Raw genomic sequence first — 25,304 nt, 5'->3', positions numbered from 1 at the left:
AGTGTGGTTACGCATGATGTTCAGACACAAATGAGACCATTTCACAGTGAGTCTGAATGCTTGCCCATCTTCCAGAAGCAGATGTGTGTGAGCTTCACCGTCATCTGCTGGATTACTGAGGCTACAGTCAAAGCCTCTTCTGTCCCCATCAGGTTGTGCATCTGGAAGAGAAATAAAAACCTCTCCAGTCATTTTATGCAAACAGTTAAATATAATGCTCATTGCGACAGTCATATGCTGTAGAATCAGGGTGGAAATCTAAACTTTCCATCAATTAAATGAATAGTTGGACACAGCAGAAGTTCTAGGAGGAGATGCTCAATTACAGGACAGTTGATTGCACTGCTGCCATCAGGATAAAAACCAGACTGATGAGACATTTAACTGTCTCAGTGACATGAGGGCACGTCTGGCCCTTTCAGTGTGCACTGAGGATCTGTCCATCACCCGACTCGGTCCCTGCCTTTGTCCCTGAGGTTCTTCAGGTGACAGGAGATGTGGTGCAGCCTCTGTAGCTTCACGTGCATCGTACTTCTGTGTGCCTTTGATCGTTTGATCACTGATGATAATCTCGCCCTCGTCTGTCCATTATGTGCATTCAGCATGTTTCCTACTTTTTTTAGGCATGTGTCGGATGACATTACTCCAAATCACATCTCTTCTGAGCCCTTCATCAACATCTGTTGAGGCACAGCTGCTTTCATGGGGTGGTAGTGATGGAGACAATACGCCCGTCTCCCGCTCGCCCTGTCGCACCACAGACAAGTGTCTCTGTAAAATACCACCATGTGTTTGGGCCTTTTCATACATGTCGGCGTCAGGTTGCTTCAACACATCGGTTCATTTTGCACGGCCGGTCTTATAGAGCTGCGCTGCTCATGTTGCTGCTGCTTCATCCATTCAATCTGCTGCAGGGGACCAGAGACATTATTTGAGCGTGCTCCATTTGACTTCCCCCGGTTGACGAGGTTAATTATAAAAGTAACGGTAATAAAAATACCCCCGTCTGATTGAGCCTCTTTTCCTTCTTGTTGAGTCTGATCTTTTTATCGGCTACCAGTCTGATGAGATTCTTCTTCTTCTTTAAAAGCACAAACTGTTTGTCGGTCAACGGGATCTGACCTCTTAACACGTTGATCTCACACAGTGCATTAATCCAATCTCTGTTTGCATCAGCCACAATGACTCTCCTCACACGGGGAGAGGATTCATACATGGATTCTAACAGAGTCACATTCCTCCACATGCGTGACCACATTCTGTGTCTGAGGGACAAAATGAGATAGTTAGTGTTTAAACTAATAGTGCGGCTAGTTTTACCCTGAATAAATACATTCTGCACTAAATACATACAGCTGAGATTTCTATGATGTACGTATTTGGTAAAAACATTTTGAACTTCTATATCATTACTGCTGGCATTCATTAAATGGTCTCTGATGAGTCGGTTGTCTTTGTCCTGTGGTAGTAAAACATCATCACAGAGACTCTGGTAAGCCCTCTACAACGTATATAAAGGCTGCCAACATGAATAAATGTGCACCATGTTATCAAAACGCGGTGAAATATTCTTGATAAAGAGTCTTTGCTGGATTCGATGGTCCTCACTACCAAACTAAAGGGATGTTGTAGCCGCGCATCAAACCCTTGATCCCCATTAGTAGCCAGAGGGCAGCGTGGTGTAATCGGGCAACACCCGCCGCTTATTGTTCACCACTTGGACTTTCCTTTTTAAGACGGAACCTCTTCTTGTCCCGTTTGATGGTTTCAGACAGTCAACGTATGTGTGCTGTGATTGGCTACAGCAGATGGAACGAGACCAATCAGCACGTGGGGCGGGACAACAGCCGCGTCACGGCCATTTAACGCGACGCCTTTGCATGTGACGCTGGTTTTACCTTGTAGCGTGTCGTGTGCGTAACATACAAACTGTGTGACGTCGTCTTCTTCGGCCCGGACACACACATCACATGTTTAGTTGGTCAGTCACCAAGATGTGGCCCAAGGGGGGGAACCCGATTGCCGGCCCCTGATGTAAAGACAACGCTGTCTGTGTCGCAGTACAACAGCCTCTCCTGCAGCTTATCTAGCAAGTCGTAAAGCATCAACCTGGCGTGGGCCGTTGTCATGGCTCCTGTGAAGACATTTACGTCTCTTACACCAGAGTTGCTGCTGTCTGCATGACGCCGCTGCACCAAAGCCGCCTCATCTGGGATCAAACAGAATTGTCTCACATCAAACTGGTCGTGAACATGAACTGTGATCAGCTCACATGTTACTCCTCATGCTAAACCGGCCCCACAGAGAGTTTGTTACAGCTCCTCATGGCTTTGTGGACACACATTTAGTCTGGGTTTAGCTGAATGTCCTCCTTTTATTTCTCCCCATCAGCCTGTGTTTTGACGTGGCCCCGATAGCCTGATGCCTCCTGCTTGCATTTCATGAACGTCTTCACATGTCCACTAAACAATGTGCTTGTTTTGTTGGGAGAATGCCAGACTTCATGGGTGGACACAATCCGCTGACCCTTTTCCACAGACGTCTGTAGCTCCAGGGACCCAAACCCCAGACAGCTGCCTCTCTCTCTCACTGTGAACACACTCACAAGGTTGGTTCAAAGTGTCAGCACACAACCCGCACAGCGGGAACATGAGCTTTCCATGACATCTGTACGGCAAGACGGGGAGAAACAGCCCTCGGGGGGGGGGGCACTGTGCACTTTATGAAGCCGTAGTAATTATCCATGGACTCAGAATCCCTGACGATAATCTGGAGGTGGCCGACGGGATGCTGTTTGTTTCTCTGTACAGTTGGATACAGACTTGTAAAGTCCTAGTATCTGATTTTTTCATCATCTTAGACCTTGTGATACAACTTCATAGCATCTGTACGCCGGCCAAAGAGCCTTTGTAGGATCCAGACGTTTGTGCTGTTTGTACGTGGCCATAAAGGCCTGTACAGAAGCGCTGGATGGTTCTGATGAGGCCCACTCACACTCCCACATCAGCACAACGTTCAAACCCTGTTGTTTCTGCAGGGCATCTGTTCTCTCCATCAGCGCCTTGTGTTGTTACCATACGGGACTTTGGTGACGGGGTTCATGTCGCTCTGTACGCGACATTTGACACATCCGGGAAAAAAACAACCGGCCGATTCATAACAAGCGAATTCTAACCGTCCACATAGAACGGAGCAGACTGGTGCTCCCCGTGGTTGAGTGCATGTCTGATGTCAATATTCTCCGTGTGGGACACGTATTCAGGCCACTGCATGGAAACATCACAATACGTCTTCTTGTGTCTTGTGGAGCCCCTCGTGTGTCAGAGCCACCGTGTCCCGCGGGAGGAACAAGGTTCTGAACACACCCAAACAGCTGGATGGCAAAGTGGTGAGAGGAACAGGGTGGAGCTGCGTGCGTTCTAGGAATGTTCCACCATGAATGGAGCACGCGCTCCACAACGCCTCTACGTCATTGACTCAGCAGGCTGAGCTCTGCCTGGAAATCACATTTCTCTCCACAAACTGTGCTGCACCACCTCATGGAGGAAGTTTGTTCAGTGTCACACGTCTCGTACCCGTAGTAAGACGGGTCGGGGTCTCTGCCAACGTAGTATTCATTCGCCCTCGTGTTGAACTTGTGTGGAAAATAACCTTTTTCCACATCCTCAAACCCCAACGCCGCGGGTGTTTGTGCCAAATGCAAAACCATATTTAGATTCACATCTGCGTTCACAGTCGCTGCGTTTCTGTGTGTTGGTTGTGTGTGTTGGACATTGTGTTGTATAACAGCTGTTTCCAGTGAGCCGGGTCTCATATGTCTGGTACCAATACTGACATACACATGTAGCCCAAACAATCCGGTCTTATTTCCAATCCTGTGCTGGTGCTCATTGTATAGATGGAGCCACACTGTCTGCAGGTGGGGTGTGTCGTGTGTTCTGAAGCCCTGCAGGCGTTTACGACCTGTCACATGGTGGAAGATGATGACCTTCAGCCCCAGATACCTTTCAAAAGCCGCCACATCGGCATATGTTCATTTAGAAGGAGCGTCCTTGTCTGGGCAGATGAAACGTGCTAAACACAGATTGTTATCCCTGTTGTTTGCTGCGTACAGAAGACAATATCTGATCATAGGGGATGTTTCCTAGTTTTAAACGGGCCCCACCGCCTCCGCTTCCATTTCCTGCCACGGAGACCACGATGTCCAGTTCATGGTCCGTTACAGAGTCATCGTCACTTTGCAGCACATAAACAGATCTACATGGTACGAGTCGTCTGCGTGGAGAACGGTTTGCACGTCGCTGGCCAACGACGCTCCATGTGACACAACATGGAGAACGCCGCCTTCATCAACACGGACTGACTTTGACGTTCCACCGCTCACTTTATTTCTCACCTCACTTGTCACTTTCTGTTGGCTGGTGTACTTTATCTTAAAGTTGAAATGTAACGTTTATTCCTTTATGTTTAAACTAACCCATCGCCTTATAGGCTGTACTTTATCCTCCAATGATGGAGCAGTTCTCCGCTGCGCGTCGGGCCTAACAACGCCCCCCAACTCTTACATTATTGGAGATAAAGTGCTGCTTTTATAATACGGTTACCAGCCACATTATGAGTAGTAAGTAAATAGCTGCTTTCAGCACTAAACAGTTGTAGCCAACAAACGTTGTGTGTCTCATTTCAGGAGTCTAGAGACAAAATAGTCCCCGTACGTGCAGGTAAACAGCATCGGGTGCTGCAGCGTCTCCTTCATTCACATCGCTCATGACGTCCACCTTCATTGTCCGGTTGTGGAAGCTCGCGTTGACCCAAACTGATCATTTGTGGGATTTCTGGTCTCTTCTCGGCGATCGCCACTGAGCTGAACACTGAAATGTCAACGAACGGCACAAAATCTGACCTGTTACTTTGTGTGCAGTGATACGGAACGCTCGGGTCAATGTGACCAGCAACTGTACATTATGGCTCAATAATGCACCGTGACTCACTCTCAACCAATCAGAGCGCTGCATTTCATCTACCCGTATTATAATATGCTACAAGCTGCTAGAGGTTTAGAGCTTAACAACAGGAATCCAAAGGGATGCATTTTACTTCAGGAGAACCTGAACGTGTTTCTATTTAGTCTCTAAAAAATGTCTTGTCTTCTATGAGGTCAAACACTACGTTGTGTTACCAGAACCTGCTGCAAACCCACAACTGGTCAATTACTATTTGTTCTGTCTGAGTCAATTGAAGGTATAAGGGCCCATTATAAATGCCTCTCATCCTCTCATCAGCAGATCTCATGTCATGGGAGGAATAGGTGCATGGGAGTCCTTACTGAATGATGTATGATCAGTGTGTACAAATACATGAAATGAGCATGTGCTGCCTTTTAGGCATTAGGCTTTTATTTTGTACAAGCTTTTATTTTGAAATGGTTTCATGCCGTAGGAGTTCCGGGGTTAGTTTCCTGTTAGTGGTTAGAGAAAGATGGTAGAATTAGCCAACATGCTTTCGTCATCCATGGCAATCCACATCGTAAATGCTGCAGAAGCAACGTTGTAAGTTGATCATTTCATTGTTTTAACTGTAATGTAAAAGTTAAGATGCATATTTACAGTAAAAGGGGATTTGATGACTGTAATTAAAAACGTTTTATTGACATATGTTTACGTAGGACTAAACTATTGTGTACCTGGTGTTTGTTACAGTTTTCACTCTTCTGTCTGTGACATGATATAAAGAGCCACAGTAAACAGCTTGAGAAGCTACTACGACTCAACGCGTCATTTGGAGGAAGAGTTTAGCTAGTTGAATAGCCGCGGTTGCTACACCGTAGCGAAGACAACATAGAGCATATTGGGTACAGTTATACAGTATATTCATTAGGTATTTATAGACCCCTTCACGGATGACGTCACAGGAATATTTGAAGTGCGTAGTGCGAATGTCGGGGTCAGAAAGTTCCGTGAACTTCCAGCGATCGTGTGTAAACGAAACATTTTCTCTTCAAAATGCCGACTTGTTGCGTCGTGGACGGCAAATCGCACCAGTTGTGGACTCAAGTTTTTTAGGGTTCCTGCAGGATCTCATCCTTTTCAAAAAAATAGACGACGTCTGTGGCTTTAAACGGGCAGACTGGGACAATGCTACGATCAAAGAAGCTCGTGTTTGCAGTGTTCACTTCATATCAGGTAAAGTCATCCTTTATCACCCCTTTCTGTTAGATTAAACTCCAAAGCCAGGATTGTGTGAACAATTTTCTGTACACTAGAATAAATTCAAATGAGTGTCCGAGAATAGTGTGCCGTACTCGGACATCTGCCGGGATTTCCCGCTCTATGGAACTGTGTATTTCCTTCATCCACGGCACCCACTGTTCTGCCATCAGTGTCCGAGACCATTAAAATACGTTGAGAAAGTGTCCGGTTGATCCATATTTTTATGGTTTGAATTTGATGTTACCGCTTCTGTCCCCGTTCATTCCTCAATTCCTGTGGTCGCAAACCCTGGTCTATTAACGTTAAGCACGCAACGTTTTCTGACCCCAGGCTGCGCGCCCACCTACCCGTTCTACCGGATGATTACAAACATTGAAGGGGTCTATTCCTCAATGGAAACAGAACAAACTCCCAAATACAACAGTAACAAGCAGCATGTTGATGTATAAGCTGAATATCAGTTAGCAGAGGAGCGTTGGGGACACATGAAGTCACTGGTGACCTCTCTGTGACCTCTGGCTTGGGTTAGACCACTTCCTGTTCAACAAAGGAGACGGCGGAATGAGGATCATCAGACTGTGTGGTTAATGCTGCTAATCACCACTCTCATTCATTCACATTGATTTATTATTAACATTATTGTTTAATGTTTCTTTTGTAAAATGGGACATGAGGTGTTTCTCCTAAACAACCTCCATCAGTCCATGTATGAATGTGATGTGATTTCCTCTGAGCATAATACTAATAACTCTGTAGTACCTTGGATGAGCTCGTAGATGTTGCAGTAGTTGGTGCCGTGGTCTTTAACGGCATACCAGGTCTCAGAGATGGACATGGCCTGGTCTTTCTCCCTGTCGCCCTTCACTCATGTGTCCCTCAACAAAACATCTCATGGTGGAGCTGAATAAGAATTCACTTCATTATTCTGATGTTACCAACAATGGCTTGACAGAGAAGCACCATCTTCTCCAGTATGGTCTGGTATGTATGCTCCAGAGTCCAATCTCACATGTTGTACTAATGGACACTAGAAGACCACATGTTCATTACATAGCTCTTAATCCATGGACAGGATGAGACGTTTCACCATTTCCATCTTCATCAACATCATCGTCGTCATCGTCTCGATCTTCATCATCTCCAATTCGTCTCCAACTCTTGGACGTCTGGTTCCACTTCATCTAAAGAAAAGCATGTTTGATGAGCACACTCACCCCGTCACACTGCTTGGTTGTTGAATTTATCTTCCTGTAATTCTCTTTGTAACCATTTTTAAAATAACCAATAAAGTTCATAAATCTGGTAGATGCCTTCAATCTCAATCTCCTCAAGAGATTTTCCTTCTTCCAAGAGATCCTTTCTCCATTGCCAGGAGAAGCTTTGAGATTTTTGACTTTTTCTCAGACACCCTGAAAAGACAGAAGTGTCCTCTGACGGGTAGAAACACGCCATCAGCTTGTGTTTGTCCTCCAGTGTGGAGAAGTATAAAGTGAATGTGAGACAGTCGTGTACTACTGTATTCTCCCAATGAGCCACATGTAGCGTCTCGCTGTGTGAAAGAAGAATACTTTCTAACTCACATGATTGACACAAAATGCACCCAAAGCATCTTCTGCTGTTGGAGCAGCTAAATCCAGAAGGTCAAATGGCTCTGCTTCACTTTTACTGGGACTTTAAGGGCCGGTTAACTTGTAAAAACCCACATATGGGGAATAAAAGGGAACATAAAGGCACCATTGAGCGCCACGGCCAACAAGAATCCCCATATTGTACGTTATCTCCTGGCCTGAACATCTCTCCTTCACAGCAAACAGGCACACGTGTGGCCTTCCTTTCACACTCATGTTTGTAACTCTGCAGCTGCTTCATGTGCTGGAGGAAGGAGGATCATCCAGAAGTTCTACATTCAGGCTGCCTGTAGTATTGTCACTAACTTCTTTGTTCCCCACATGTCACACTTGCTGATTGACTGAGCTTCAGATGCACGGACTCACTGTGGAACTCAGGCCCACATGGGGAATGAGTTCTTTCAGTTTGGATGCTTATTGACAGGAAACAGCAGAGAGCCGGTTAGCTGAGCCGTGATGCACAGGCTGAAGTTCTGTACCACAGCCTCACCAGACACCGACTTTGGTTTACATCCATAGATTGGCCTTTCCCTGCCATTGCACATCTGGATGAGCAGATGTACCAAAGGCATTACATCAAGTTGGATAATCAGTGTAAAAGCATCACTACAGAATATAGTGCAGTGAAGGAGCAGCAGGATGCACAAACCTACATATCCATGAGAGATGGATCTCACAGGTTAGTCGGCCTTTAAAGGTCAGTTACCTTTAACTCTTCAAGAACGTTGCAAACCAGCATCCGGAAGCTTCCCATCAGGGAGCCAGGAAGTAGTCGGTGACGGTCCTCATGCGTTTGTGCGTGAGGAGGTCAAGCCGAGCCATGAAACCTGGAGAAACGTCCACATAGAATCACCTTGGACCTTCATATCAGCCCTGGACATGGCTGGAGATCAAAGTGACCTACGATGAGTTTGACACACCTGCTTTAGAGCAGAATGAGGATGTACTTTATTGTAATCATTTCTTTCAGCTACAATAACCATGTTATTAAGAGATGGAAAGTTAAAGCCGTTCCTCTTTCTGTCCACGCTGCACAACGCGTGTTTTATTGCATTTAGTGGCAATGCTGCTGCTGTTTGTCTTTTATTTTGGCGGGAAATCCCGTTTAACACTTTCAATACTCCACTTTGTGAGGAGATAAACTCCACCCTGTTATCAAATGTGTGCTTGTGCTTTGTGTGTTTTTGTTGGTGACTTAAGTGTGATATTTGGTGCAGAATGAAAGCTTCAAGTTGCACCTGAAGTAGCGAGCTCAGTAGTTTGTGTTGTTGTGAGACGGCTCTGCGTGAAGGTTAATAAGGTTAATAAAGCAACTTATTCATTACTCATTTCTTTATTTACTCACTTCCTTCTTCAACATGCTGCACCACCAATGTTTCCTCTGTGCTATTGACACAGCAACAGGGCTGTAGAATAAATACAGATATTATGGAGGAAATAGTACAAAAGTCAACAGTACAGCATCTTTAAAAAGGATCAGAGTATTTCATGTCAAAAGAAATAATACAGCGTGTTGAAAGCATCTTTATTTGATGGCCTGTTTAAACATGTACAGTTGTTTCCAATAAAAGTCATTTATTAACATTAGAGCCAAACAATTCTATTTCTGTTAAAGTAACACATGGAGTAAATGTTGTAAATGACATTATAGGGAATAAAAACACAAGTAACGCATATTCAATATTTCCTTGAGAGGTTTGCTGAACCATTAAAAAGCTTCTTGTTCAAAACAAACCTGATTATGTGAAATTAGATTTGATTTCACTCAACAGATTTAGAAAGATTTGAAGTTAAAATGGGCTCAAAAAGAATTACACATTCATATTTTCCTTCTTCACCTTGTTTTTATTATTGCTGATGAAGCGCACACACACATAAGGACACATTTGTCTCATATGGGGGGACAGATGAAAGAGCGTCTTATAAAATGTCTTCTTGAACACATAAAGATGAAGATTAAAGCCTAATTAGGAGCCAATATCTAAATGATCATCTATTGATTGAAGGAGCACAGCAGCATTAAGCTGAGCTCTTTCACACTTCCATCTGAGTCCCAGAGAGCTGTGGACCCCCCAGAGTCCAGACCAGCTCAGGTACCCCTCACCTGCTCCACCTGCATCTACACCCACATGAACCACCATCAGCTGTACAGACTGAACTATGTGGTGAGCAGAGAGGAAGGTTCTCCACCAGGAGGAGACTCTCCCTCCTGAAGAGGACACAGAGACACCGAGGAACCATAAGACCTGAAACTGAACCCAGGATAAAGAGGTTCAGTGAATTTGGTGCTGAAGGTGTGGAGGTGGATCAGTGTGTCAGAGGAGACTCTGTAGAAGGACAGAGAGCCAGCAGGACAGTCCACATACACTGCTACTCTACCAGAGGAGGAGGAGGAGGAGGAGTAGGAGGTGGTGCGTGTTACTGTCTTATTGTGACGGACAGAGTAACCTCCATTAAAGCATCTCAGACTCCAGGACTGATCCTTGTATCCAAACAAACAGTCATAACTGTTTCCTTTCCTCCTGATTCCTCTGTAACTCGCTGATACATCAACTCTTCCTCTCCACTCGACCTCCCAGTAACAGCGACCAGTCAGACCAGGACTACACAGCAGCTGAGCCCAGTAGTCAAATCTGTCTGGATGATCAGGATGTGACTGATCCTCCTCCACATATGTCACCTTCCTGTTGTTGTCAGACAGTTTGAGTTGTTTGTTTACTGTGTTTGTGTCGATTGTGAGTTGACAGGAATCTGATGAGAGAACAAGACACAATACAGCTGCAGTTATTAATCATGTGTTCATCTACTGACACGTTGATGATGACATCACAGAGGTGAATGAGTGATGTCACAGTGTGAAGATGGTTGAATCTCCATGAATCAAAGCACACTTACACTTCCTCAGACCTGGTCTCAACCATCGGACTCCATCAGGCTCCACCCTGAAAGGAGGAGGGGGGTCAGAGCAGCATGGAGACATGGACATTACATCACTCTCACACACAGCTTTGTCCTTCATGTCCACATGGAGCACCTCTTCTTCTTCTACCACTACTTACAGACGACCACAGACTGTCAGTCAGGCGTCACACAGCGACGAGGTGCTGGAATATATTCATGAAGAAGATGAATGGATAACAAATAAGAAATGGACCCGTCACTGTACTTTCACCAGATGTGAATTCAAACGGGAGAAATGACGTCATGCTACAGATCAAGCTTCATGGGACGTGTGCAAAGGAACATTCACATTAAACTGTTTCATAAAGATAAAGCAGATACAGACCATTCAGTATTCACACAATGTGCATGTTTCCATGTTGTCCCCATTTGTGGACAATGTCTCTCCCTGTGGTTCGCTGGAGTCCCAAAACTTTACAAATGGCTTTGTCACCTTTTCCACACTGATGGATCTCAATGACTTTGTTCCTCATTTGTTCCTGAATGTCTTTGGATCGCAGCCTGATGTCTCGCTTGTGAGGATCTTGTGGTCTACTTCACTTTGTCAGGCAGCTCCTATTTAAGTGATTTCTAGATTGAGAACGGCTGTGGCTGGAGAAATGGAACTGGGCTTTCCAAAGATGTGATGAACCTCACTTCATTTATGTTTTCATCACTTTTTCACACAGGGCCATTTAGGTTTGGATTCTTTTCTCCCCTTAATGATAAAAACTGCATTTTGTGTTTACTTGCGTTATCTGTGTCTAATATTTACATTAGTTTGATGATCTGAAACATTTAAGTGTGACATGCAGGCATGAAAACGGGTCACGGGTGAAAAAGGTGAGAAGGATGTTTCCCCTCTAGGGGTTTTCAGCTGGTTTTGTCCCAGGGACCAACATTCTGAATAGAAAGTCACTGGCCTGTAACCGCCCCCCCACATATTCCGCCTGTAGCACTTGTCAGTGGAATCTCTTCCATATTCTTCTGGATATTCAAGTGACTGAATGTCTTCAGCTGGACGCATCGGTCTTAATGTGCCGGTAATGATGGTAAATGATGCTTGTAGCTGGTTGTCATCGACGCTCCACTACGGTTACATAAAGGTGGCGTTTGTGTTTTCACAACGTTTTATCTCATAATTTAGACTTTCTATCCCCTTTCTTCAGTGCGGAAATGGGCTTCTATAGTTGTGTGAATGCATCACTCCAGCCAATCCAAAGACGGGGTTTGTAACCAATCAGGTGTAGAGACCATGTGACTGGCTCCGCCCCCTTACTGTCAGAAAGAACAACAGCGAGCGCGTAGAAAACTCCTTCGAGCGCGAGCAGAGATTCTCCTCGAGAGCAACGAAGGTCACGTTCAAAAGTCCGTCTCACCAGAGATATTTATTTATTTATTTGCTCGCGGATGTTTGATTTACGCATCAACCTGATTTGCGCTCTGGAATTTTGGCAGTGATTTGCTGCCATACCTTCCCCCCCAAAATAAGGTGAGGGATTTTCATGCCTGAACATGAAAGAAATGAGGAATCAGGAAGGCAGCAAACACTTTATCACACAACTGTAACACATAAAAGCAGAAGCCATTTTCCAGTGAGGCTGAATGAGGCGAGTCGGAGGACGTCCACGTTGTCCCATTGATCGGGTGGACTGCAGTGTCTCCCCGTTGTACTACTTCATGGGGGGGCACCCCTGTTATAATGATGGAAACACTGAACTGGCTTCGGTCGCTTATCAAAACATCGGCCAAATAAGCCGTTTTTCAGACTTTATGAGCAAATACAGAATCCCTTTGTGTTCATTTCTAAAGCCGCATAAAGACACACGTGACTTTATTTAAGGCGCTGCGCTACTTGCAAGTCGCTGTGTTGTGGCAGATTCTCCATAAAGGTAGAAAACAACAAACTCATGGTCATGAAGGTCCTCATGTAACGTTACATGGAATCTGCATGAGGAGGAGGAGGAGGGTCCATGTCGCTAAATACCAACTGAGATCGGCTTGTGGCTTCTGACAAAGGATCCTTCCACCGACCACTTTTCACACCCGCCGTCGCTCTGATCTGCAGGCGCATGGCGGAGAAAACCAATCGGGTGTCTGGATGCTAAATGTTCATACTTCTGTTGGGCCTCCACCCTGCTAATGAACCTCACCACGTGTTTCTTCACTGAGGACAAAGGAAGGACACAAACATATAGGGGTCCCCCGTGGCCTGATGCCAGGGGCTGATAACAGGACCCCTGCAGCTCTCCAGACCCCCTTGGCCATAAAAAGAGGATGTACCAAAGAACACCGAGCGCTCCCATTGGCCGAGGACAGTGACATTTATTTATGGACCTCAAGTTCATAAGAAGAGATTGTGCCAAAGGATCGATCTCTTTCGCCTGACGTCCCGTTAGTGACAGATCGAGACAACACAACGTTGTTTGGTTTCTTTTCTTTCCCTCCAATTCCCAAGTTTCAGTCTTAATCTCGCTGGACGAACTCAAGACTCGCGCTCCACTACGTCCCGCTTCCTTTTCCCTTTTGATTTCATTCCTGTTGACTCCAGAGGACCGGAGAGACAGCTGCTCTCTGACCCCCCGCCGCCTCTGTTCCCAACGAGAAGTTCGGACCCCACGGCCGAAATCGCCTTCATCCACTGAGTTTCCCTACGCGGAGCTCAACTGTCCTCAGTCAGCTGGAAGCTGATGACCAACGCCCATCAAACAGTAACACTGGTTTTCTGGGCAGACTAATTTAGCGTGTTGATATGAACTTGATGTTTATTTGATTTGTTCAGTCATAACGTGGTACGATAGAGTCCGGATCAACGAATCCGCTACCTTTGATTTATGTTTGAATGTGTACCTGCAAATGTCGTAATGTCCCCTGTTGATCTGATGCTGTGATACGTTTGCTGTAAGAGAGTGAAAGCGCCGACTGTGTTACGCTGTTGAATGATGTCTCATGGTCAGAATAGTTCCTTATTTTCTTTTCTTTTCCCGGGTCTCCGCCATGAGATCCGTTTGCCTGTGGTTTCATTTCGTATCGCCAGCCACATCGTTGGTTCTGTAACTGCACACACATGGATCCGACCATCCTGATTCACGTTGCTGATCTACGTTCCGCTGGTCGCGGGACAGAATCTCCTCGCGCCGCGTCTAAGTATCCCCCCCCTCCTTCGTCCAAGCCGTAGTCCCTAGCAACAGATAGCGTTGCCATAGCAGTGCGACTGTCGTGTTCCTCGTTGCTTTAATACAGGGGTGTCCAAAGTACGGCCCGCGGGCCAACTGCGGCCCGGGATCCATTTTTTATTGGCCCAGCAAATTATAAAAATAGAATGGAATGTGGCCCACACATGAAACTTGCACTTGACTGTATTGTAGTTCTTAGTTTGACCAGTAGGTGGAGCTACTCACTAGCTGCAGTCCTAATGCAGCTTTTCCACAAAAAAAATGTTTAAATAAAAAATTTCCACGACGACAAAATGGCAGAACCAAAGAAACGCAAGATAGCAAGTGAATGCAGAACATTTCAAACACGTTGGGAAAATGAATATTTCTTCAAAGAAGTCAAGGAGAAGTGTGTCTGTTTGATTTGCAATGAAACGGTTGCAGTGATGAAAGAGTCCAATGTACGACGACACTACGAAACCAAGCATCCGACCTTCACGTCCTACACTGCTGCTGAGCGAGAGGACAAAGTCCAGCACATGGCAGCTAACCTGCAGGCTCAACAACAGTACTTTTACCCTGCTAACAACACACAAGAAAACGCTACAATAGCTAGCTATGAGGTAGCTCAACTCATAGCGCGCCGCGGGAAAGCTTTCTCAGACGGTGACTTGGTTAAACAGTGCCTCATTAAAGTCGCTGGAATAATGTGCCCGGAAAAGATGCAGGAATTCAACAACGTGAGCATGTCCACAAACACAATTGTGCGTCGAATGGAAGACTTGTCAGCTAACATACAGAATCAAGTGTCACATAAAGCTTGTGCTTTTGACTTTTACTCCATTGCAAGTGATGAAAGATGCAACAGACGCCGCACAACTGTTCATTTCTTTGCGGGGAGTTGACGATAACTTTTGCATCACGGAGGAGCTGCTTGATCTTCGGAGTCTAAAGGGCACAACAAAGGGTGAGGACATTTTTGAAGCCGCGTCAGGTGCAGTTGACAAGATGGAACTTAAATGGGACGAGCTGTGTGGAGTTGCAACGGACGGGGCTCCCGCTATGACAGGCGAGCGCAAAGGAATGGCATCTATGGTGTGCGCCAAGGTGCCAGAGAGTGGAGGCGAGGCTGTAAAATTGCCCTGTATCATCCACCAAGAAGCTCTCTGTGCCAAGACAGTCCAGCTTGGCGATGTGATGACCACAGTTGTGAAAACTCAACATAATTTGAGCACGAGGGCTCTACCACAGAGAATTAAGCTTTCCTATCTGATGTCGATGCTGAATACGGGGACGTACTCTATCATTGTGACGTGCGCTGGCTTAGTCGCGGCTCCGTGCTGAAGCGGTTTTATTCCCTTATTGCCTTTCTAGTTGATCTTACTGCTCATCTGAACTCACTGAACAAGAGCCTACAAGGCAAAGACCAGCTTGTACCACAACTTTCTGTGCGAAGCTTCGTCTTTTTGAGACACAACTACGCAACTTCAACCATGCGCACTTCCCTACGCTGTCCGAAATCAAACGTGCTCATCCAAAGGCCGACCTCTCTGCTAAAAAGGGGAAATATGTTTCTGTGATCACAACTCTTATGACACAATTCAATCAGCGCTTCCAAGATGTTTCTGTCATTGAGAAAGAAATCAAGCTGTTCTCAACTCCCTTCCTGCTGGATGCAGAAGAAGTGGAAGAGAGTCTGCAATTAGAACTCATCGAGATGCAGCTCCTCTCCCTACCCGACTTCTACCGGAGCTTGGAAAAGGCCAAGTTTCCTCTGATGCGACGCCACGCAAAAAGAATGACCAGTCTGTTTGGCACAACATACATATGCGAGCAAACATTTTCTCTGTGAACTCTGAACAAAAGCAGATTGAGAACCAAAATGAGCGACAGCCATCTCTGTGATGTCCTTCACATCTCAACCAGCAAACTTACTCGTGACCTGCCAGCCGTCCTTCAGTCCAGAGCAGCATCACTGCTCCCATTAAGTGCAACACTGTTCCCATTGTAGGCGAGTTCAAATATATTACACAGTATTCATGTGTTCAAAAGCCCAATTACTTAATAAATGCAGTCAATTAAAGTTGATAACATTTTCTAAAACACGTTAGCTGATGAATGATTTGCATAAGTAGGTTAAATAAAGCCTTCCCTCTTTATACAGGGCTGTGAAGGGGGTCCCCATCCTGACGAAGAAGCAATCTGAGGATGAGCTGCCAACCCTTTTTGTAAAAAAAATGAAAACCCATCAATGGAGAGATGTGATTTATGCAGGTTTTTTTTCTTTAAGTTTATTCAATTTTCAAGCATAATTTACCTACATTTGATTGATTTTATTTGAAAATAGATAAATGAAAACCCATACGTAGAAAGATGTGATTTATGCAGTTTTTTCTGTAAGTATAATAAATTATCAAGCATAATTGACCTACATTTGATTGATTGATTTGTATTACTGTTAATACACTAGAGGTGATATACCTTAACTTTAGTGAGCGGCTCAACCTTTCGCATATTTTTCTGTCTGTGGCCCTCAGTGAAAAAAGTTTGGCCCCCCCTGCTTTAATACGTGGAACACTTCCTGCATTTCGCTCTCACTCGCCCCTCGCGTCCAGTAGTCGTATTACACTGTTTAACGTTCCCGTCTTCCTCGGTGGTTTGATTTAACGGTCTCACTTCCGCCCCGCTGCTCTCGCTCGCCCCCTAGTGTGATAACCGGCACTCCGCTTGTTGTTGCGCGCAACCGCACCGCCGTTCCTTCCCTGCACCCCCCTCGTCTCCCCCCCCTCTCTCTCTCTCACCCCCCTCTGTGCTCACACACACACACACACACACACACACACACACACACACACACACACACACACACACACACACACACACACTCTGGTTTTGATTGCTTGTTTAGTGAGTAGGTTTAAAATAAGTGTTATGGGGATTGTTGGTTGCAGTTATAGGTGATCTTGATCGGTGTTCCTGTGAGTTAATAAACCCTGTTATACATTAAAGAACCGTTTTCCTGTGTTTACTTGTGCATTTATATGGTGGTGACCGTTGACATACATTGCCAGTGCTCGAACTTAACTCCTTCCAACATCTTCACTCTCAAGGAGTGAATAACAATTATGAGACTTGATTCATAGTATTGGTTATTGGTCCCTGTTAGCTCAGGGTGGTGCCCCGTTATTTATTCATTCTGAGGAGTATCTTAGTGATTATTATTAATTCTATTAATGTCCATAAGTTAGTTCCTCATTTGCTAGTAACCTAATATGACCCCCTAGCCGCTCCCAACACTTCTCATCCAACAACAATCACATTCACTCCATCCGGATGGCAACATTTATCTGGATAGGGTTTTTTTGGTATGTTCTGTTCATTTCTACGATATAGTTGATACTAATTCCAGGTCCACCATCAGCTGTTGGTTCTTCACTGAGCGTCTGTGGCCGACTGTCACCTGTAGCTTCAACAAGTCCACTCTTATCATCCAGGGAACCGTCTCTCAGTGCAAAGCACCAAAAGCAGGTGAAGCTGAACTCCTTTAAAACACCAAACGTTCCTCCTGTGATGATCCATCAAGACGCTTTGAACAGATTGTTTCTCTGACTGTTTGTCTCTTAATAATAATGTCTGGACTAAAGGACAAACACACACTGGAGGCAGGGTACCAGCATCTAAACATCCAAGTGTTGTTTTCAGTTGTTAAGAGCCCACAAACCTGCAGCGTGACCACGTTGACTCATATCAACCCACCATGATGCCATCAACGTGTCAGGAGACACTGTCCTCTCTTATAACGTGGAGACAAAGCTCCAGAGAAACAAGGTTTTCATCACCTTCCTCCCTGTTCAGGCTCATCCTGGCTACTGTTCCTCACTACTTCTGTCTGTGTTGATGGTCTCATGTGGGACACAAACAGTTTGATGAGTCTCTGGTAGTTTGAGGTCAGCTTGGTGTGTCAGGGTCTTATTAACCAGGCTGACAGTGGGACAGAGAAAAGGTTTCCAGCTCTACCTCCTCTACCAGACTGATGGTCTGTGGCTGCAGCCTCTTCATACCTGAGAGTCTCCAGTCTCCAGTGAGGGTCCTCCAGTCCAGCAGACAGCAGCTTCACTCCTGAGTCTCCTGGATGATTGTAGCTCAGGTCCAGCTCTCTCAGATGGGAGGGGTTGGAGCTCAGAGCTGAGGCCAGAGAAGCACAGCCTTCCTCTGTGATCAGACAGCCTGACAGCCTGCAGACACACAGAATAAGACACATGTCACATGATCTGAGGGAGCTGTCAGGGCTGGAAGGTCACTGCAGTACTGAGATACTATCAGGTACAGAGGGGTCACATTAACATGGTTACTGACTGGTTTCCAGTCACAACTAAACACCCACTAATGTACATCAACACTCTGATAACATTACTACTAACTCTATAATGTCAAATATTTACATTATATTGAAAATAAACACATTTTATTGGAAATAGTTGGAAAATACATATTTGATTTAAATCATGCAAGCAGAAAGAATCTTATGAAAGTCAGAAATATACCATGGATGTAAATAAAGACACCAAGTGGACTTTAATTAAATCCTGACCTGAGAGTCTCCAGTTCACAGTGTGGACTCTCCAGTCCAGCAGAAAGCAGCTTCACTCCTGAATCCTGCAGGTGGTTGTTACTCAGGTCCAGCTCTCTCAGACTAGAGGACTGGGAGCTGAGGACTGAGGACAGAGCGTCACAGCTTCTCTCTGAGAGGTTACAGCCACTTAGTCTGAAGAGAAGGATGAAGAAGAAGCAGTAAGTATAAAAGATGGCAGCATATTTAAGTTCTGATGTATGAATTAACTCTCTCTGTACTTACAGAACTTTGTTGGAGGCTTTGACCACTGGCAGCAGCCTCAGAAGAGCTTCCTCTGAAGCAGAGAATTTCTTCAGGTCAAACACCTCCAGATCTTCTTCTGATGACAGTAAGATGAAGACCAGCGCTGACCACTGAGCAGGAGACAGTTCCTCTGTGGAGAGACGTCCTGATCTAAGGGACTGTTGGATCTCCTCCACTAGAGAAACATCATTCAGTTCATTCAGACAGTGGAACAGATTGATGCTTTTCTCTGGAGACACATTCTTACTGATCTTCTTCTTGATGTACTGGACTGTTCTCTGATTGGTCTGTGAGCGACTTCCTGTCTGTGTCAGCAGACCTCGTAGGAGAGTCTGATTAGTCTTTAGGGAAAGACCCAGGAGGAAGCGGAGGAACAAGTCCAGGTGTCCATTAGGACTCTGTAAGGCCTTGTCAACAGCACTCTGGTAGAGATGCTTTGGTTCAGGTTTGACTCTAAAGACTTTAGACACCAGGGAGTTTTTTTGTTCTTCTGACAGCAGATTGACACCAGAGCTGAAGAAGGTCAGCTGGACATGAAGAGCAGCCAGAAACTCCTGAACACTCAGATGGACGAAGCAGAACACATTGTCCTGGTACAGTCCTCTCTCCTCTCTAAAGATCTGAGTGAACACTCCTGAGTACACTGAGGCTGCTCTGATATCGATGCCACACTCTGTCAGGTCGGATTCATAGAAGATCAGGTTGCCTTTCTGCAGCTGATCAAAGGCCAGTTTTCCCAGAGACTCGATCATCTTCCTGCTCTTTGGACTCCAGTGTGGATCCGTCTCAGCTCCTCCATCGTACTTGACCTTCTTCACTTTGGACTGAACCACCAGGAAGTGGATGTACATCTCAGTCAGGGTCTTGGGCAGCTTTCCTCTCTTTATGGTCTTCAACACCTCCTCCAGAACTGTAGCAGTGATCCAGCAGAAGACTGGGATGTGGCACATGATGTGGAGGCTACGTGAGGTCTTGATGTGAGAGATGATGCTTCTGGCCTGCTTCTTGTCTCTGAACCTCTTCCTGAAGTACTCCTCCTTCTGGGGGTCAGTGAACCCTCTGACCTCTGTCACCATGCCAACACACTCAGGAGGGATCTGATTGGCTGCTGCAGGTCGTGTGGTTATCCAGAGGCGAGCAGAGGGAAGCAGCTTCCCCCTGATGAGGTTTGTGAGGAGCACATCCACTGAGGCCGACTCTGTGACATCAGTCAGGATCTCATTGTTGTGGAAGTCCAGAGGAAATCGACACTCATCCAGACCGTCAAAGATGAACACAACCTGGAACTCTTCAAACCTGCAGATTCCTGCTGCTCTGGTTTCACTGAAGAAGTGATGAACAAGTCCCACCAAGCTGTACTTCTTCTCTCTCAGCACATTCAGCTCTCTGAAGGTGAATGGAAATGTGAACTGTATGTCCTGGTGGTCTTTGTCTTCAGCCCAGTCCAGAGTGAACTTCTGTGTTAAGACGGTTTTCCCAATGCCAGCCACTCCCTTAGTCATCACTGTTCTGATTGATTCCTCTCCTCCAGCTGAGGCTTTGAGGAGGTCTTCTTGTCTGATGGTTGTTTCTGGTCTGGTTTGTCTTTTGGATGCTGTTTCAATCTGTCTGAACTCATGTTCTTCATTGACCTCTGCAGTCCCTCCCTCTGTGACGTAGAGCTCTGTGTATATCTCATTCAGAAGGGTTGGGTTCCCTGCTTTAGCGATCCCCTCAAACACACACTGGAACTTCTTCTTCAGGTTGGATTTGAGTTCACGCTGACAAACTGCAGCATGAAGTTCTGAATGAAGACAACAAAGAAGATCCATGAGTCACAGAATAGATTTCAACATGTCCTTTCCTCAGAGAATGACTATGAATATATTCTGTCCGTCTCTTGAGACATCAGTGAAGGTCTCATGTATCAGCATGGTAAGTCTGTAGAGAAATCCTCTTACTGCTCTGCAGACGCTCAGCCAGCTCCTCCTGCTTCATTCTCCTCAGGAAGTGCACTGAGATCTTCACAAAGGCCTCTCTGCTCCTCCTCTGCTCTTCATCCAGCACCTCCTCATCCTCTTTCTCTAAGCATTCTGGGTAATCTGAACTCATAAACTTCTGGATCTTCTTCAGCTCGTTCTTCACAAAAGTGAGGATGTTCTCCTCCAGCAGCTGGAACAGAACATTCTATGAATGACACCAACTAGAACATGGAAGCCACCATCAGGTCCATGTTGGACAGACGGACAATCCACTGGTCTACAAAGTGCAGCATGGAGATGATGGTGAACTGAGAGATGTTAAAGTAGTTCATGTACACACCATGAAGATGGCGTCCAGGTGTGTTTGATGCTGCTGGGCAGACGGACCTGTGGGAACCTCTGAGCTCTCCTGGTCCTCTCTGTGGAGGAACATGAACCATCCTCTCACATGGTGTTTGGACCATAAACAACAATAAAACATTAGTTAAAGATATTGGCTTCTGTCATGATTGATCATGATGAAAACCAGATGCTGAAGACTGTCGATGATGACGGACAGTTTATTAGTTGAGTGACAGTCATCAGTTTCATCTGGTTTTAGTTCTTACTGTGGGTCATAAATTTATAAAAGCTTGCGTAGGATTTGCTCCAGAAGTGGCGTACGGATGAAACGTAGGACATGCGTACGCACAGAAATATTCAGACTTATAAAACGTCCTACGCAGTTTTCCCTTAATAAATCACAATCACTTCTAAATGCAGCGCAGCTTTTGCGGATTCGTGTCACGCCCAAAGTTGCCCATATATAGTCTGTGGAACGGCCACAAATTAATATTCATCGATTGCGAAATCATGACAAACACTGAGAGGAAAACGAAGAAAGGTAACTTCACTCAGTGTGAAGTGGAAATGATCATTGGGAGGTGGGAAGCAGAAGTAAGATGCTCTTTGGAGGACACAGTGTGGACATCACTGATGCCAACAAGGCACCTGAGGGGCAAAAGGTTGCAGAGCAACGCTGCAGCCTCACGACCTCGGACCCAAATAAAGAAAAACTGGTCTGACATCAAAGTGGATGCAAAAAAGTGTTTAGGGCGCCATCGCCAAGGTGTGTCTCCCCGGGGGGGAAAGGAGACACCGGAGCTGTCCCCTCCTGATGAGAGACTGGCGGCAGTGGTTGGGGATCGGGGACAGGGTCTGGGCCAACATCGGCGTCAGGGGGTCGAGGCACGTTTGGAAGCTGAGCAACATTATGTAGCACAGCACATGCAACACGATGTTTCACACCTTTTCAGGAGTAAACAACAACCTCCCTCCAGTGCAGTCGAGGCAGCGCCATCTGCCCTTAAACAGGCCGATGGTGCGCTGCACTACAGCGCCAATCCTTCCAATGTGCCACGTCTTCTAAGAGCGCGAGATCAGCCATCAGCGTCATTACGCATTGTGACGGCATCATGGCGTTTTATTACCATCCATCATTTCTTTTACAACAGTCTAGTTTTACACACTTTCACACACGTTTGCGTGTTTCTTGCATTTGCCGACGGTTCTCATTTCACCCGTTTTTGTGCGTACGCGTGGGTCCGAGCTTGCATTTTTCCGTCAAGTTTGCTTTTTATAAATACCAATTATTGCGTGGAGAGCGGCGTACGCCTTCTTTTGTGCGTACGCAACGTTTATAAATCAGGCCCCTGGTCCTTCACCAACGCAGTGCTGGTAGATCACCTAACATTGAAGAAAGAACCACGTCAGGTCAACACGCATGCATCAGTGCAAGTTACGGAGTGAGGTAACGACCAAGAACGTCTGCAGTAACTTATTGTTGCTTGTTTCTTTACATGGATTCATTTTGTGCTCCCGGTCTGCAGCGCTGTTGTTCCCTTGGTTACCGCTGCTGCTCGTTGTTATTATTCGGGCGATCGCCATGACTTGAATTGAAGCGTTGATGACAAGTAGCTTGCGAGCTGATAAAGTGTGGGCTCCCCTGTGTTAGACCTTTTAGACCACAGCGTTCCTCCAGGCAGCAGCGCCCGCTTGGAAATGACGGCCCCCCGTCGACCGGACCATCGCCTAAGATTTTACTGGTCCGGCCCACTTGAGATCAAAGTGGACAGTATCTGACCCAAACCTAAGATGAGTTTGACACCCTGGAGTTAGATGAAGATAATGAGTTCTGTCATGATGGATCGTCATGGAAACAACACGTTAAACAATGAACAAACATTTATGTAATTCATGACTGAGGATCAGAACAGTTCTTCATCTGTTTAAGAACTTACTCTGGGTCATAAGAACGGCGTCCATCTTTGAAGTTAATCCATTGATCATTAGACTGATCGCTCTTCATGGACACACATCTGGGTCCAGGTCCAGATTGCAGACCAGGTTCAGGATCAGGTCCAGCTCCAGGTCCTGGTCTCTGATGGATCCTGGTTACACATGTATGTATTAAATGTATTGATCACAACATTAAAGCTACTCTCACATCGTGAATTAAGATTTAAAGCAAATAAAGCGTCTGTCTATGTCTAGCTGCATCTCACCCTTTTGTTGTGACACAATACTAATCATGGTTATTATTATTTTCTATCTTTCATCGTAGGCGTTGGACAACAGTACTTTCTGATTGATGTTGTCTTCATGGACAGATGCGAATACTTCCAAAGCCATTCTATTCTCTGTCAATCACAATAATGTGAGCGTGATGATGTCTGGGCCGTGGTGACTGATAATGCTGCTCACTGTCTGAAGGAATACAGGAGGCTCTGAGAGGAGTGTTGCCCAACAGCGTACATGTAACCTGCCTCTGCCATGTCATCACGCTGGTGGGTGAGACCTGGCAGCTCTGCAAATCATTCTCCATTGTGACATGGATGAGATCTGCCTGCTAGAAAGAGAAGATGGGTGCGCTTCCTCATCAGCAAGGAGTTTGTGCAAGCTAAGGCTCCGAGTTGCACTTGGAATTGAAGTTTACAATGTTTTTGATATTTACACCAAAGTTAAGTTGAATTTCCAAAATGTTTTATTGTTTACTGCACGGGCTGTTGCAATTGTTATGCACCTTTGTTAGTAGATATTGACAGGACTATTCTTACTTAGTTTGATCTTACAAAGAACTAATGGCATTTTTTGTTGAGTCATGTATTTTGTTTAATTTAAACCAATAAACCTGAATTTTTTTTTGAATAACTGTTCTGTTTGGACACACAAGAAAAGATATTGCCATGTTTTTATCATGCAGCATGTTTTTGCCTGAAATAAGGTTCTATGTATGGAAGTTTTCAGTTTTAACTGAATATATTGTCTACATTTCAGTTCTTAATTCACTGTCTCTGCGTAAAATGTTAAAAAACGAATTCTCAAAAATTAAAAAACAAAGAGAATTTGTGGGAAAAATTAAACTGGAATTTGAGAAAAATGAAACAGATTTTATAGGGCCCTACTTACTCTGGGTCATAAGAACGGCGTCCATCGTTGAAGTCAATATATCGATCAATAGACTGATCACTCTTCATGGACAAACATCTGGGTTCAGGAGACTTTCCTCTCTGCTGATGTGAACTGAAAGAAACACTGAGATTACATCATCACATCATCATCTAATCATGAAGCATCAGCTCACATGGTGTCCGTCCTCACAGAGACCAAAACAAGGTAAAGTTCCATGACGTGAGGTCTGGATGTGGACCACATGACTCCCTGTAGTGGTTTAGGTCTACTGGTCCTGCTGGTCCCACTGACAATCAACCGCTCAGTCTATCAGCTCACTGTTTTCTTCACCAGTCAGTTTGGTTTAGTCCCAACAGGTCTCACCAAGTCCTCCATGGAGCTCTCCCTCCCTCACTGGACACTGGTGAAGGGCCCTGGAGCAAGAAACCCAGAACCTCCACCAGAGAGTCTGGTAGAAACACCTCATCATCAGCCTGAGACCCTCACCTTGCATCTACAGAGGGACCAACATCTTTGAAGTCTAGAGGAGGACTCATAGACCAGTTACTCTTCATGGACACACAGCTGGGTCCAGGTCCTGGTCTCCGATGGATCCTGGTCACACATGTAGAAGCAGAGTCAGTGAGTCAGAGACGTTGGGACATGGAGACGAGTGGAGGACAGTTGGAGATGGTCCTCTCACCTCTGAGCTTTGGTCTGGCTGTCATGTTCCCCACACAGAGGGGCTTCAGAGGGAGGGACTCCGTCCTCTGGGTCCTCAGCCTGATTCATAGCAGAGTCCACACCTTCACACCTTCACACCAACCTGCTGGCAGAGCTCACACGTTATTATCTTCATCAGGACAAACACACAGAGCTCATTCACCTCAACACTAAAACTCTCATGGGACACTTTGTGTTGTTGTCTTGAGACAACGTGTCAAGAGACGTCATTTTAAATTCTCATCCTATAAATGTTGTGTTTCTTTTAAGCGCTTTCCTTTGGCAGGAGGCAGCGGCCCATCAGGACCTTATTTATGTTAAATCACTATATAGGCTACTAAAACTCACCATGCAGAATGACAACACGAGATATGTATAGTTTT

General features: G+C 45.6%; 2 protein-coding genes across 3 annotated transcripts in view; both read right to left on the bottom strand.

The window, feature by feature from the left end:
• Positions 1-9,348: 9,348 nt before the first annotated feature.
• LOC144390308 (NLR family CARD domain-containing protein 3-like) overlaps positions 9,349-25,304 on the bottom strand; it is a 242,478-nt gene continuing 226,522 nt past the window's right edge. Inside the window, exon 6 of the mRNA XM_078096799.1 lies at positions 9,349-10,588. Coding sequence (XP_077952925.1) covers positions 9,996-10,588 — 593 coding nt within the window. The 3' untranslated portion in view covers positions 9,349-9,995. The remainder of the gene's footprint in view (positions 10,589-25,304) is intronic.
• LOC144390281 (protein NLRC3-like) lies at positions 13,208-25,234 on the bottom strand. Of its 2 annotated transcripts, XM_078096763.1 has the most exons (8): positions 24,902-25,234; positions 24,706-24,813; positions 24,217-24,330; positions 21,110-21,188; positions 20,749-20,959; positions 18,788-20,591; positions 18,524-18,697; positions 13,208-18,167 (listed from the first exon to the last, which is right to left on the bottom strand). In XM_078096763.1, the coding sequence occupies exons 1-8, from the start codon at positions 24,988-24,990 to the stop codon at positions 17,894-17,896; spliced, it is 2,853 nt and encodes a 950-aa protein (XP_077952889.1). In that variant the 5' UTR covers positions 24,991-25,234; the 3' UTR covers positions 13,208-17,893. The 2 variants fall into 2 exon arrangements, with proteins under 2 accessions (XP_077952889.1, XP_077952890.1); XM_078096764.1 differs by lacking the exons at positions 24,217-24,330; positions 24,706-24,813; positions 24,902-25,234 and adding an exon at positions 23,049-23,218.

The sequence above is a fragment of the Gasterosteus aculeatus genome, chromosome 21 (genome assembly GCF_964276395.1).
Source record: "Gasterosteus aculeatus chromosome 21, fGasAcu3.hap1.1, whole genome shotgun sequence".
Taxonomy (NCBI): Eukaryota; Metazoa; Chordata; class Actinopteri; order Perciformes; family Gasterosteidae; genus Gasterosteus; species Gasterosteus aculeatus.
The sequence above is the reverse complement of the archived record's forward strand: the minus strand, read 5'-3'. Positions and strand labels throughout refer to the sequence as shown.

Coding starts and splice junctions, on each gene's coding strand:
- LOC144390281 (XM_078096763.1), bottom strand. CDS start 24,990: ATGAATCAGGCTGAGGACCCAGAGGACGGAGTCCCTCCCTCTGAAGCC. Junction 21,189..24,216: donor CGCCGTTCTTATGACCCAGA/GTAAGTAGGGCC, acceptor GTTCCTCCACAG/AGAGGACCAGGAGAGCTCAG. Junction 18,168..18,523: donor TGTGAACTGGAGACTCTCAG/GTCAGGATTTAA, acceptor GTGTGTCTGCAG/GCTGTCAGGCTGTCTGATCA.